The sequence below is a fragment of the Euleptes europaea genome, chromosome 3 (assembly GCF_029931775.1).
Source record: "Euleptes europaea isolate rEulEur1 chromosome 3, rEulEur1.hap1, whole genome shotgun sequence".
Classification (NCBI taxonomy): domain Eukaryota; kingdom Metazoa; phylum Chordata; class Lepidosauria; order Squamata; family Sphaerodactylidae; genus Euleptes; species Euleptes europaea.
The window spans coordinates 98,533,620-98,549,619 of record NC_079314.1 but is presented as its reverse complement, the minus strand read 5'-3'; the positions used below and the strand labels follow the sequence as shown (position 1 = coordinate 98,549,619).

Sequence of the window (16,000 nt, the reverse complement as noted above, 5' to 3'; positions counted from 1 at the left end):
TAGGCAGATCATGAGAGGGAGAGCACTTTGGCCATCTTCTGGGCATGGAGTAGGGGTCACTTGTGGTGTGGGGGGGAGGGTAGTTGTGAATTTCCTGCATTGTGCAGGAGGTTGGACTAGATGACCCTGGTGGTCCCTTCCAACTCTATGATTCTATGATAACTGTAAGTTCAATAGGTAGGGCTTGGGGGGGAGGCTGAACAATTCTGTGGCAAGAAAGCCTTGATGCCAGGATGGGTGAAGTGGTTATGTAGCTGGTAGTTGCCCCTTTATAACAGGTCAGATGTGAAGTCCAGCACAGAACAACCTCCAAAATTAGGGAAAGGCGCAATAGGCTAGGACTAGTCTGACTATGAGATAAGAGGAGTCACATGACTCCTCCATTGGTTCATATGTGCCAAGCAAACCCAGTGAGATGAACTCTGCAGCTGCTGCTTACCTAAAGAATTCCATTCCTTGGCCATGCCAAATACACTCCCATGCACACTGCATGCATCCCAGAGGTCAACATGACCAAGTGAGGCGATTCTGCACTGCCATTTATAATCTATAGACCTGAAGTTTCTCCCAGGGCAATCCTATGCAGAATTGTTCCAAGTTGAAGCCCATTGATTTCAATGAGCAGAGACATGAGTAACTTTATACTGCTAGTGGTTATACAAATAGAAAGAAAAAGTACACTGCTGCGGTCTACTGAAACCTAGTTTTATCTTTACATCAACCACATCCTCTTTCAACAGAGACCTGCACAGAATTCTCCCATTCATTTCTCTTCAGCAATTAAGAGAGTTTAGCTGGTGAACACATCCACTGAGAATCCAGACCTAGAAAATATTGTTAGTACTGGTCATATTTTCATTAGGGAAGTGTGTTCCCATAAGTCTCATGGAATCAGCAGAAAATACCACTAATGACTCATGGCTGCATGGTCTCCAACTTTGTTTTTGAGGAGCCCTGATTTTTTGGACCAGTTCTCTGTGTTCCTGTTTTAAAATAAGTTTTTGGCAACCACATCAAGTGGGGCTATTACACAGTAAAGAATAAGACAATGACCATGTCAGAAATACTCTGATAAAAGTGGTCTGCCAGCATCTACCAAACTTATTCTGGTAGGGACGGTGCTATTAGAGACATTGCATGTTACACTGCCCAAGCAGCTCCTCCCATCTCACAATCATTACAAATGACTAATGTTTAGTGGTAAAAGTTCCCTGTGCAAGCACCACGTCATTCCTGACCCATGGGGTGATATCAGATCCCGACGGTTACTAGGCAGACTTTGTTTACGGGGTGGTTTGCCAGTGCCTTCCCCAGTCATCTTCCCGTTACCCCCAGCAAGCTGGGTCCTCATTTTACCGACCTTGGAAGGATGGAAGGCTGAGTCAACCTTGAGCCGGATACCTGAAACCAACTTCCGTTGGGATCGAACTCAGGTCGTGAGCAGAGCTTGGACTGCAGTACTGCAGCTTACCACTCTGCACCATGGGTTTAGTGGTACTTGGGGGAAAATGAAGTAATGTTTGGGAATCTGAACTTCAAATCATAAGACAATTACAGGTGAGTAGTCAACATTACTCAAGTTTGCATCTGCCATGACAGGATTCCCTCCCCCACCCCAACACAATCTAGAAGAAGACACTTGGTTTTAATACCCCAATTTACTCTGCCTTTAAGGAGTCTCAAACTAGCTTACAATCACCTTCCCTTCCTCTCCCCACAACAGATGCCTTGTGAGGTAGGTGGGGACTGAGAGAGTTCAGAAAGAACTGTGACTAGCCCAAGGTCACCCTGCAGGCTTCATGTGTAGGAGTGGGTAAACAAACCTGGTTCACCAGACAAGAGTCTGCCGCTCATGTGGAGGAGGGGGGAATCAAACCCAGTTCTCCAGATTAGAGTCCATCGCTCCTAAGCATGATACCATGCGGGCTCTCTACTGAGCTATACTACTCCTTTTTTATTCCCTTTCCCCATCTTCAGTACCTATTATTTCTATCAAAAATAAATCCATCTTACCTTGAAAACTATATGTAGCATACGTACAACCACCAAGAGGCAACTCCATGTGTGTTTGTACATGTGTCACACATACTCAATTACCCACATTCATTAGTCCCAGGTAATATTGTAACATGTGAGAGCCAGCATCGTGTAGTGGTTAAAAGAGGTGGACTCTAATCTGGAGAACTGGGTTTGATTCCCCATTCCTCCACATGAAGCCTGCTGGGTGACCTTGGGCCAGTCACAGTTCTCTCAGGAATCTCTCGCCCCACTGAGAGGCAGGTAATGGCAAACCACCTCCAAACGCCTCTTGCCTTGAAAACCCTACGGAGTCGCTGTATGTCAGCTGCGACTTGACGGCACTTTACACACACAATCATGGCAGCTCATATCACTATTAGTTGTGTAGATGCGGGAAAACTGTGGTAGGTGCCGCTTTTCAAACCCTTATGACACAGCGACACCACCGGCAGTATGACCAACTATTTTACTTGCCTATTAAAGTGAGGCCTTTGCAAACACAGTCTCAAGGGCTATCTCAAGGGCAGATGACCAGCATCATGACTAGCTCTCCCCCCCACAAGGTCTCCATAATTTCCAGATAACACAGAGGAAGTCTCACATATTATATTGACTTTTTGGAGCAAGCAGAAGCTTTTGCTGTTCCATGACTCAGCACAGCACAAGAGATGCTTCCTGCCCATGCCAGAGGAGTCAGGAAAAGAGGAACAACGACCACACGTAACAATTGGGTATGGAGCTATGCCAACATCTGTGGACCTCCAACCGAAGGTTTAGAATGCCTAATGTTGGAATGCTGGCCATCTCTGACATATTTAGAAACATCATCTACGTATGTGCGTAGTTTAATGTAAAATAGTAACAGAGTATGCAACTTGTTCACCATCACACAGAAATAGTTTGTCCCCATTTGCCTGGTCTGCGGAAAAACACTCCTATACTAGCCTTTCTGCAGAAACCTCTCCACTGTCAGAAATTTATGCTGGATAGGTAAAGGAGAGGGAGAGAAACACAGCTGCACACGGGCAAAAACGTTGATTTCTTCTTCTTTTTTGCCACATCCCAACCTGCTTTAGAGCCATTAGTTGCAACTGAAGGCCTTCTGCCTTTGCTCCTTGGTGATGATTTTAAACCCAAATGTTGGCAACAGACTGAGAGTCACAAGCCTAGGATTCTCCACCCACTCTCTGTTAGAACTTAACACTGATCAAGCAAAGCAATTAATCAGGCAGAGGTTTTTTGACATAGAACGTCAAAATGAGCTTGTGAACTCTCTGGCGTTTTTGGCCCCAGACATCAATAGGTATGTATTAGTGCCAGCGGAATATCTTTCATATTTGGAGACGAACGAACGAAGAAGGGCTTTTTCGCTTGCGAGAAGCTCTGCCTTACCCTCGGCGACCCTACATGGCAGATTTAGGAGATTACCAAGATCAGAATGGGGATGTCCCTGCAAGTCGGGTGAAGCTGAATCTACTGCGCATGTCTTTTTCAGGTGCTCGTTCTATCACGAAGTCCGATACAAGCTAATTTCCCCACTCCTTAATCTAATAAAGGATAGTTTCGAGGGAGACTGAGGAGTCTCCTATTGGAAGGATTAGACCAGAGGGTGAAGCAAGTAGCTAAATTCTGAATCTGAGCCATTAGTTGGAGGGTTCAATGCAAGGTACTGGATATCACACACAAAGCCCTTGGGCCCTGATATCTGCAGGACCACCTCTCCTTCTATGGCTCCACAACAGCTTCATCCACCTGATCAGGGCCTTCTGTGAGTGCTACTCTACAAACGGGCAAGATCAACAACCACTCATACATGTGCTTTCTCTGTTGCGGCCCCCACCTTGTGGAACAGCTTGCCTGAGGTCAAGATGGCTCCTACTCTCCTGTCATTCCTTGAACTACGTAACACAGAATTGTCCAGGAGGGCATTTCCATAAAGTTAATATGGCTAGAATGTAAATGAATGGTTTAAAAAGGTGGCTATAAAGGGAAAGGGACTGTGGACTGTACAACAGGGTGTGTGTGCGTGAGCGTGCCGGCAAGCCCCAGCTAATTTATGGCAACCCTATAGGGTTTTCAAGGTACGAGACATTCAGAGGTGGTTTGCCATTGCCTGCCTCTGTGGGGCTGAAAGAGTTCTGAGAGAACTGTGACTGGCCCAAGGTCCCCCAGAAGGCTTCATGTGGAAAAGTGGGGAATGGAATATATCCTTCCCCCTCCTGGTATATTATTGATTTCAACTGAGGGGTAACCTGCTGCATATATCCGGAAACATGAGTAGTGTTTAGGCGGCATCTGCAGTTTTAGTAGTTTTTAAGTTTTAAATTGGGATTTTGTTGTTTTAAATTTAGATTTTTTTGGTTAATTTTATTATTGATTATATTAACGTATCTTGTATAACGTTACCCGCAATGAGCCTCGGGGCGGGCGGGCTACAAATCACTAAATAAACAAACAAACAGACAAACCCCGGTTCTCCAGATTAGAGTCTGCCACTCTTAACCACCACACCAAGATGGCTCTCTACAACTGTGTAGAAGATATATTATCAATTCACTGTATGAATTCTTCTTCTTTCCCTGCACTGTTTTCTACTCATGCAACACCAGTTTTCTATATATCTAATGATGTAATACCATTTTTCTGCTCTGTATCTTCATGTTGAATCATATCTGAGATTCAAGGTGGATTTCACAGGGTAAGCTAATGTATTCAATAGGATGAGGCATCTACTAAGCAATGCACTAGGACTAAGATTTACAGAATATATTATTCTATGCTTGCTTCAAATTTCTGCCAATCATAGTCTTGTACATTGCTTATCGGATCTCTCATCCAACTCATCCCATTAATTTACACTGTTTAATCAGCCTTGAGTCTCAGTGAGAAAGGCAGACGAGAAATGTAATAAAATAAACATATAATATTGCTGAAGATGTGGTTGTAGAAATTTTCATACATCCTTCCCCAAACACAATGTAAGAAATACCGTGACTCCAAGAACTAAGTTTTACCTGTTCTGAAATGATTTCCCAGCAACGTTGTCTCTGTACGAATCAAACAAAACATGATACTGGTCCCGACTCCACTCGAGAACAACCTATGAAGAAATATTTGAGACTGTATATCAAAAATGATGAGGCGGTAAACTAGCATTTAAAAGCGACCACCGCCCTGGATGGCAAAGGCTTTAAAAAGTTTGGTTGGTTGAACCGCCCTAACTCATATACTGGCTAACAGCGAGACTAGAATGCTTAAGGTGGAGCTATCTTAAAGAGGGTTTGGCAATTGAAACTAGTCCATAATGCAGTTGCCAGATTGCTAGAAGGGGCAAATTGCCTGGAGCAAATTACTCCCATTTTGCTTAATCTATATTGAATGCAAGCTAGCCCAATTCATAGTGCAGGTTGTAACCTTTAAAACCCTGAACACCCTGGGACCACAACATCTACAGGAACACCCGAGATCTTCACTGGAGAGTCTTCATGTGCTCCACTATCTAAAGTATGGGGGCAGGTCACAAGGAAAATATCTTGCTTGGAGACAGTGCTGTAGCTTTTAAAGCCCCCCCCAACCCTGGAACATTTACTTTGTCACATTTTTGTCAGTGTTTTGCCAAAGTCTCAAGACAGAACTTTTGACCAAGACTCGTTGAGGTTATGCCGCTGTGTGCTTGGTTGGGATTAGTTCCAAATGTTTCGATGCTGGTTTTACCTGTTTGCTGGCAAAATGGATAGTGTCTTTTAATTGGTGTTGATTTTAATTTGCTATTTTATTAATAGCATGAAAAATCAGTGATTTGATGGCTGTTCCTAAAACTGGAAGTAAGTTTCCAATGACATGGACAAGCAAAGGATCAGATTTCTTCAGACCTATCCAGGCCAAAACAAATTTCAAATTGATAAAGCTATCCTAAACTCCCAAAGGAATCCCCTCCTGTACATTTGTTCTGTTTTCTTTCCAACCAAAAATCTACTATGTCAACATAACTGGTCGTTCTCAAGGATATCATAAATTCCTATATTTGAACAACCCAAATATGCCATTCATTCATACATCCCTTATCTCATTCAACTTGGCACCAGCAAAATATAAACAACAAACCAAGAAACTATTTCAATGTAGAACTAATGCAATCAACTACATTATTTCTCCAAAGGCTTCACCGATGACTCAAAGGATTATTGCTGGATTATAAAGGAGGCCGTGGAAATCGTTCAGCACTCAAGGTGATTCTAGGAATGTTCAGTGAGCTAAAACTGAGCATACTGTGTTTTGATTTGACATGTGCAGAGGGCACATTTTTTATTAACACCATGATCATGAGGATAAGGCTGACAAATGCATGAGCAGCTTTTTACTTATCTTGGCATATCTGTCGTCACAATTTGGAACTGATCAGTTAACCAAGATACTAACTGGCACTGTCCAAGAATGGAGGTGTGTGTGTTAAGTGCCGTCAAGTCGCTCCTGACTCATGGCGACCCTATGAATCAATGTCCTCCAAAATGTCCTATCTTTGACAGCCTTGCTCAGGTCTTGCAAATTGAGGGCTGTGGCTTCCTTTATTGAGTCAATCCATCTCTTGTTGGGTCTTCCTCTTTTCCTGCTGCCCTCAACTTTTCCAAGCATGACTGTCTTTTCTAGTGACTCCTTGCCTTCTCATAATGTGACCAAAATACGAGTGGGTTACACCACTCTCCTTTCCCCCACTTTATCTTCACAACAATCCTGTGAGGTAGGCTGAGAGTGTGCGACTGGCCCTGTGCTGACAGTAGGTGTCTTGCTCTCCAGTTCGGTTACAAAGGCACATGAATCTATCCAGACACCTAGGCCTGGTTTCACACATGCAGGAAAAGTAGATGGGAATTATGTGGTATAATACTGAGATGTTGAAATTGACTTCACCACCTCAGACCATGGTTTATGGATTCCAGCTAGGAATTAAAAACAAAAAACTCCATGCAAACAGAAAACTAGCATAGCAATGCAAAGTTTTTCGCCTCCTTCTCATTGCTTGCCGGGCTGGTTTTCAAACACTGTGCAAATAATAAAACACAAACTCCAAAATAAGTTCCTCTACTTGTAGTCTAAAGCAGTGCAGACCATTCTAGTACCTTGGTCTCCTGCAAGTGTGAACCAGGCCTAAGTCTGGTTCAGACTTGGAACAAAATGAGGTAGAAAGAAGGTGGCAAAATGGACCACTATCACTGCAGGTGGGGGATCACGCTGTTTTAATGCTTCTCTTCATTCTTTAAAAAATAACTCTGGTTACAGAAAACTAACACTGTGTGGAGCAACAGGAGTAGAAACATCAGCCTTGGTGTGTTCGGGGCTTCTCATTTTGTTTTTTCTATCAAGGAGGATTTTAAAAAAAATGGGCAGAACTATGAAGAGTAACCTCCCATACACAGGCAATTTGATCTAGTATGATCCATTGTACCAATCACTTCTGGATTCTATCACCTCTTTCAGCTGCACTCAGAGAAGGGACTTAGATCAGTGATACTCTTCCGCTTTGAGACCAAGTAAGAAAGGTGGTGTAAAGTGTCATCAAGTCACAACCAACTTATGGCAACCCAGTAGGGTTTTCAAGGCAAGAGACTAACAGAGGTGGTTTGCCATTGTCCTCCTCTGCATAGTAACCCAGGTATTCCTTGTTGCTCCCCCATCCAAGTACTAACCAGGGCAGACCCTGCTTAGCGTCTGAAATCTGACAATATCAGACTAGCCTGGGCCATCCAGATAGCCCTGTGGCACAGAGTGGCAAGCTGCAGTACTGCAGTCAAAGCTCTGCTCACGACCTGAGTTCGATCCCAACGAAAGTTGGCTTCAGGCAGCTGGCTCAAGGCTGACTCAGCCTTCCATCCTTCCAAGGTGGGTAAAATGAGTATCCAGCTTGTTGAAGGTAAAGTGTAGATGACTGGGGAAAGTAATGGCAAACCACCCCGTAAACACAGTCTGCCTAGGAAACGGCAGGATGTGACGTCACCCCATGGGTCAGTAATGACCTGGCACTTGCACAGGGGACTACTTTTACCTTAGGGGGGAAAAGGTAAAGGTAGTCCACTGTGCAAGCACTGGGTCATTACTGACCCATGGGGTGACATTACATTCTGACGTTTCCTAGGCAGGCTATGTTTACGGGGTGGTTTGCCACTGCTTTCCTCAGTCATCTACACTTTACCACTAGCAAGCTGGGTACCTAAGAAAGGTAGACAATAACGTAAATAATAAAAAATACTCAGAAGTCTCAGGAGCCACATGCATCTCCTTGACATACCTCCTGTGGCTGTTCTGAGCACCGTTCCCTTGCGCACTAGGACTTGTGGGTGGCCAAGCTTTTCACCTTGAAACAGCTGCTGCCAGAGCTACAATTAAGCTTGCAAGCCTCCCTGAAGTGCAGGCCTCATACCAGGGATGGGATAAAATGTGGCTCTTTTGGTTGACAGTAATTGTGAATGTGGCTCCCAGTGAGCCGTGGCGTGAGTACCACTGCCTTAGATCAATCATAGAGGTTTTCCCCAAACTACACAGAGGGATCTAGCAAAACAGGGCTTTCTCCACAGTGTCACCTAGATTGTGGAATTCTTTGCAAACCTATGTTCATCTCTGCCCGTTGCTGCTAACTTTCTATCATAAAGCTGAAATATTTTTTTTCCAGAGGGCTGTTGGCTTGTGATGTTCTGGGATGGTGTCTGAATTCATTTAATATCTGAAGTGTTCTCCTCTTCCTGCTGGCTGGTTCAGTTGTTCATAATCTGTTCTTACTGTATTGTCGAAGGCTTTCACGGTCAGAGTTCATTGGTTCTCGTAGGTTATCTGGGCTGTGTAATCGTGGTCTTGGTATTTTCTTTCCTGACGTTTCACCAGCAGCTGTGGCTGGCATCTTCAGAGGAGTAACAGTGTCCTTCAGTGTTACTCCTCTGAAGATGCCAGCCACAGCTGCTGGCGAAACGTCAGGAAAGAAAATACCAAGACCACAGTTACACAGCCCGGATAACCTACGAGAACCAATGTTCTTACTGTACTCTGAGGTTTCTATTTTTTCTTACAAGATCCATTGGGGATCTGTGGATTCATTTGGGATGGAAAGACAGGATATAAACATTTTAAATAGGTAAATAAAGTGTTTCTCATCAAATGGTCCTAGAAGTGTTATCACATAAACTGAAGGCCACTTTGCATGTGTTTTGTTCTTAGTATGCACCCACATTCCACATGCCAAAAATGTAACATTTTATACGGACACACATCAAAGGGAACCCCAGACCACCTCACAGAATCATAGAGTTGGAAGGGACCACCAGGGTCATCTAGTCCAACCCCCTGCCCAATGCAGGAAATTCCAAACTACCTCCCTGAAGAAAGACCTGAAGTCTTTCTTCACACAACACATAGTTAAATTGTGGAACTCCCTGCCCCAGGATGTGGTGATGGATGCCAACTTGGAAGGTTTTAAAAGGGGAGTGGACATGCTCATGGAAGACAGGGCTATCCATGGCTATTAGTCAAAATGAATACTAGTCATGATGCATACCTATTCTCTGTTCATAGCATATGAACCGGCCTCCAGAGTAGAGAAGCAGAAACATATGAGTGTGTTGGTGAACTGGGAAACAAAATCCTTGTTCCCAGCACCAAAAAGAACTGTGAGAGAAAGCAGAGGCCTAAAAGTAGAGTGAAAACATCCTTTTTTACTTGAAGATTTGGGGATGGAAGAGGAGAAAAGTCAGGATTAGAATCTGGCCATGCCAAAAGATCCTAACGAAAGATGTGTGGACGATACAGAGCAGTCAACGGAAATTGCTGGAGAATTCAGGGGCATGGGAAAGCTGCAAAGGTTGTCCCCTTCTGCCCTTCCCTAGTGAAGAACTACAGCATGAAGTACTATCTGGACTGGGAAAACTAAACTATAACAGAAATGGGAACAGAGGTGCTAAAAACATGCAAAGATTATACCCTGCTTTTCTCCTCAACAGGGTCCTAAAGCAGCTTACATCATTCTCCTCCCCTCCATTTTGGCCTCACCAAAACCACCACTTTGTGGGGTACACTAAGCTTAAAGAAAGAGGCCAGCCCAAGGACACCCAGAGAGCTTCCATGGTAGAGTGAGGATTCGAACCTGGGTCTCCCAGGTCCTAGTCTGACATTCTGCACAGGCAAGGGACGTAGGATTCTTTTAGAAGTGCAAACAAAGCACATGCAGAACTGAGGAGAGAACAGGGTGGGTACTTGTAGGTGAAGAAAGAAAGAACTGGGTGGGATACAAGGCAAGCAAATAGCAAATTCAGAGTAGGTGGTGTTTTGAGCACGTGTCTGGGATAGGGTTGCCAACCTCCAGGTAGCAGCTGGATATCTCCTGAAATTACAACTGTATATGAGGATGGCCAAATTAACAGAATTCCTACATGGAAATGATCTGAAAGAATTTAAAAAAAAAAAAACTTGGGCAAAGGCCATCACATATTGGGATAAACTGGCAAAAATGGATTTTACTACCATATTTTAGTTAGTGAGTTATAGAAACAAGTTTATTAACTTTTCTATTATTACTATCAATAACTTTCAAAACTGTTTAGACACTTCTGCGGAAGTCAGGTGATGGGTCACTTTTTTAAGGTGGGTGGAGGGTCAAAAGTATTTTTTACTTTGTTGAAATTGGTTGAAGCTTATAACTTTGTATAATTATAATTGATACTCTTTCGTATGTTCTTTTTTTGTTATTACTGTATTTGTTTGTTTTGTTTCATATTATAAAATTAAGAAAATTTACACACACACAAAAACTGATCTCCAGCCAAGAGATCAGTTCCCCCGGAGAAAATGGCCGCTTTGGCCATTGGACTCTATGGCATTGCAGTCCCTCCCCTCCCCAAACCCCGCCCTTCTCATGCTCCACCCCAAAAACCTCCCGTCGGTGGCAAAGAAGGACCTGGCAATTCTAGCCTGGGAAGGACCATGGAAAGGAAAAGAACACGGGAAGCGGGGAATTCTTGGAAGTGGAGCACGTGCAAAGGTTCAAGGGCCTGGCAATACAGAAAATCCAGCTAAAAAGACAACTCCTAGTGAGCCCCGTGGTGCAGAGTGGTAAAGCTGCAGTGCTGTAGTCCAAGCTCTGTTCACGACCTGAGTTTGATCCCGACGGAAGTTGGTTTCGGGTAGCCGGCTCAAGGTTGACTCAGTCTTCCATCCTTCCGAGGTCAGTAAAATGAGCACCCAGCTTGGCTGGGGATAAAGGGAAGATGACTGGGGAAGGCACTGGCAAACCACCCCGCAAACAAAGTCTGCCTTAGAAAATGTCAGGATGTGACATCACCCCATGGGTCAGGAATGACCCGGTGCTTGCGCAGGGGACCTTTACCTTTACCTAGTGATGAAAATAAAGAAGGGACCGGCTTATGTGCACCTGCTTATCATAATGGAAAACACATTTCAGACCAGCAAGTCTGAAGTTGTCCAGGAACTGTCATGTTTTAATACTTTTAACAACAGGGCAGAAATCCAACAGGTCTAGCTCCCCCAGGCACAGAGACGGAGAAAATTATTTTACCTCCCACGGAGATGCAAGAAGCGCTGCAGGAATAAAGGATATTGTGTGTGGGGGGGAGAGAGAGAGAAATGCGAAAACACGAACCAGAAGACTAACAGCACATACAAACCAACGGCAGTGAAGGCTAAGGAAAGCCTAGGTGGAAGGACGGCTGCAGGAAGGGAAATGCGAGAAAGCAATCCCGGGGCGCATCTAGGGAGAGCCCCCCCCTCCCCGCTCCGCCCCTTGGTCACCAGCGGGCGGGAACGATAACGGGGGGGGGGGGCGCGCGGCGGCCGCTCACCTCTCCGAACTGCAGGGCGGAGACGAGCAGGAGGACGAGGCCCCCCAGGCAGAGGCAAGGCCCATACCTGTGGGACAGGCAGGTGTAGGTCTGTCTCTGCAGGAGCTTCAGCAGCATGGCCCGCCGGCCACCATCACCCGGCGACCCTCCGGTGCCACCCGCCACGCCAGCGGCCGCCGGCCGGTCCCTGCCGCCGCCGCTAGCCGTGGCCTGAGCCGACTGCCCCGCCTCATCGCAGGGCCCGCCGTAGTTGTCGCTTCCGGAAGTGGGTCTCCAGAGCGCCACCTCCCGCCCGCCGCGGAAGCGGGTCTCCACAGCGCCACCTACCGCCGGCCGCCGCCACCACCCTCCAGCCCGCTGCGGCGAAAGGCGCCGGCTCAGCCTCTCCCGAGGGGAAGGGAGGGGAGGGCTCGTTTCCCCCCGTCCCACCCCCGGGGCTGCCAGGCGGTCACGAGTTTGTCAGGCCTCTCGGCCTCGTGACCGGCTGCGGAAAGGCCCTTCCCTCCTCGACCTCTGATCTGAAGCCCCGGGAGGGTTAAATTAAAGGGGGGGGGGAAAACACCCCACCGCAAACGCTTCGTTGGGCTTTCTCAGCAGAATGAATGGAGATTGATGCGCGGGAGGTTCTGCCGTGGGTTTGCTGCTCTTTAGGGGCACGTTTCCCCTCCCCCATTCAAATGCTTTAAAACTCAAAAATAAACCCCCGTGTAGACTTTTGAGAATTCGGACGGGGGAAATGTGCATCTGGTTCCCAACCTTTTTTCGACTAGGACTTTTTTGTTCGGTGCAGGGACCCCAAGGTTCAAAATAAAAATTCAGAGAATTTGAAAATAAACATTAATCATAACTGTTAGTTAAACTTTAAGCTTAGAGTAATATTTGAATATATATTTTTATAATAGAAAACTTTTAATTGAAAATATTAATTTATTATGGGTTTATAACTTTGTTTCGCGGACCTTAATTTAGTTCTCGCGGACCCCTGGGGGTCCACGGACCCCTGGTTGGGAACCAGTGATCTAGAGAGTGGCAACTCCAAGGCAAAACCTTCCGTGCATAAATGGCCAGTAGAAGAAAAGGGACAGAAATCCAACAGGTCTAGCTCCCCCAGGCACAGAGACAGAGAAAATAACACCTTAAAGACTAACAAAAATATTTTCTGGCAGGGTATGAGCTTTCGTGAGTCACAGCTCACTTCTTCAGATACAGCTGGAATGTGAATCCATCTGTCTTTAAGTAGAGGAGAGTGAATATTCTGAAATTGTTTCTTTGAGGGAACTACACTTTTCAGCCACCAGTACCAGTTGCCTTGGCTGATTTCCACCCTCTCTCTGTTCTGCCTTGTTCTCTTTCCTCCCTGTACTAGACAAGCTGGGCAAGGTACTTCTGAAGAAGTGAGCTGTGGCTCACGAAAGCTCCTACCCTACCAGAAAATATTCTTGTTAGTCTTTAAGGTGCTACTGGACTCTTGCCCTTTTCTACTCCTGCAGACAGACTAACACGGCTACCCACTGTGAATTATCTAAATGGCCAATGTTTCTGATTCAGGCCTTGTCAGCCCTTGACCAAGCCCGAACCAATAACCACGGCAAGAGACACGCTGGTCCAAGGAAGATGGTTTACTGGCAGCATAGGTAAACAGAGCATACAGGAACTAAGACAGTAATGGAGGGCACTGGGATACACTTGACTATATAAAAGCATAGGAAAAAGCATTCAGCATTCAGCAGCCCAGGACAGGCTAAAGAGATTACATTTTCAAAACAGTCTAGAGATGCCTCTGTTCCCACGGAGTACCGTCTACTTCAAAGAGTCCAAATATGCAAAACAATCCTTGGGAGCAAGTTGGTGGAAAAGCGAAACTGAGGGACAGGCCTGACAGGCCTTCAGTTTTATTTGTTTATTTATTTTTATTATTTTTTTGCTTCAGAGTCATGGGAAAGCATGACGGTTTTTTTCTTGCTCAGACTACCACAGAACGGTGATTGGAGATCAAATAACTCGTTATGGGTTTTCATAACTGAACGGGGGTGGGGGTGGGTATATATATATATATATATATATATATATATATATATATATATATATATATATATATATACTAGAGGGTGGGTGCACTCTGTTGTATAGGTGCATGGATCCAGTTCAAGAACACACACACACACACACACACACACACACACACACACACACACATATATATATATATATATATATATATATATATATATATATATATATATATATATATATATATATATATAGTTTTTGAACTGGATCCATGCACCTATACAACAGAGCGCACCCACCCACCCTCCAGTGCATAAATGGCCCCTTTCAAGATGCACATCTTTCCCATCTGAATTCCCAAAACTCAAAAATGAGCTCCCATGCAGAGTTTTGAGAAGTTAGATGGGGAAAGTGTGCATCTAGAGAGCAGAAAATCCAAGGCAAAATCTCCCATGCATAAATGGCCATGAATTCCGTTGAAATTCACTGTAAAATCATACACCAGAATAATCACGATGGGTAGCAGTGTTAGTCTGCCACTAGCAGTAGAAAAGAGCAAGAGTCTAGTAGCACCTTAAAGACTAACAAAATTTCTGGCAGGGTATGAGTTTTCTTGAGCCATAGCTCACTTCTGAGCCCCCACCCCCCACACTATCATTCCTAGAGATAGGCAGCTATCTAGGATTTGTAGAGCCAGTACAATATAGAGGTATCAGTTTGCATTAGTGAAACCAAGGTTCAACTCCCCACTCTGTTACAAAGGCCTTTTATGCAGGGGCGTTTCCCCGCAGTCAACCCCGCCAACTGGTTTGTGGCTTCCTTTTGATTTCCACCCATCAGAGGTTGCCTCGCTGTCCCCACACGTTTTGTCCGTTTTTTCCAGGTGCTGTTTTATCCAGAATCTGGAAAATGAGGGCAAAATGCACAGGGAGAGCGAGGCGACCTTTGATGGGTGGAAAAAGCATGCATAATCAAAAGAAAGCCCCAAAGTAGTAGGCAGGGGTGACCACAGGGAAACGTCCCTGCATAAAAGGCCAAAGTCAGGATCCATACAGCCCTCTTCTTACCCATCTCTGGCTCCTCTCTGGGATACAAAATCTGTTGCCTAACGGCTTGTTTGTCTCTAACTTGGTGAGCTCAGCTAGTCACAATCTCTCACGTTAACCTACTTTATAACCTACTGATATGGTCAGAAATATAGGGGAAGAGTTACTGGACTTCACCAAAAAGACCGTAGAGGGTGTTTCTGTATGCATAAGCAGAACAAGCCTGGCCTCTCAGGGAAGTATGCCAAGAAGCTGTCTAACCCATTATCAAAAGACACAATTTGTTGATGCCCACGTGCAGAAGCATACTAGAATTGCAAAAATGCCCAACTTCACAGAAGTAAAGATAAGGTTCCAAAGATGGGAGTACTGGTTGAGGGCCGAAAGATATCCATATGCATGAGAAACTTGTAATCACTATTTTTGAACAGATTTTTTTAAGATAAAAAGAAGCAAGAATCAGCTAACCGTTTTTATATATTCTGGGAAGACATTTCAAGTATAGATAACCTTGTATGGTGTTTGAAGTTATAAGATAATGAGTTAGCCAAGAATGTGCATCCTTATCAAGGTGGGTCAGTTTGCTGTTGTTAGGAGATAATTTTAAAATGCTATAAATATGGTATAAATATGGGAAGCTGCACTGATCGAGGGCTTCTTCTCCTTGCCTGTGACCTGCTTACTTTTGGAGTAAGAAACTTTTATGGACTCATGTTATTTCTCTCCAATGATGGATGGATGGTATAATGTTTTGTGGATTTAGTGTATGTTAAGAACACGATGTCCCAGGCTAGCTTGATCTTGTCAGATCTCAGAAGCTAAGCAGGGTCAGCCCTGGTTAGTATTTAGATAGGAGACCACCAAGGAAGTCCAGGGTTGCTATACAGAGGAAGGCACTGGCAAACCACCTCTGTTAGTCTCTTGCCTTGAAAAACCAATAAGGGGTCGCCATAAGTTGGCTGCGACTTGATGGCACTTTACACACACACACACACACAAGAACATGATAGTTATGCTTTAATAAAAAGGTTAAAATGGAAGCAGAGATTCTCTAATAGTATTTAATTTTGTACTATACCCAGTATAAAC

General features: G+C 44.8%; 1 protein-coding gene across 1 annotated transcript in view; it reads right to left on the bottom strand.

Moving 5' to 3' along the window:
• GNPTAB (N-acetylglucosamine-1-phosphate transferase subunits alpha and beta) overlaps positions 1 to 12,027 on the bottom strand; it is a 51,450-nt gene extending 39,423 nt beyond the window's left edge. Inside the window, exons 1-2 of the mRNA XM_056846961.1 lie at positions 11,856 to 12,027; positions 5,034 to 5,119 (exon numbers count right to left, since the gene is read on the bottom strand). Coding sequence (XP_056702939.1) covers positions 5,034 to 5,119; positions 11,856 to 11,972 — 203 coding nt within the window. The 5' untranslated portion in view covers positions 11,973 to 12,027. The remainder of the gene's footprint in view (positions 1 to 5,033; positions 5,120 to 11,855) is intronic.
• Positions 12,028 to 16,000: the final 3,973 nt, after the last annotated feature.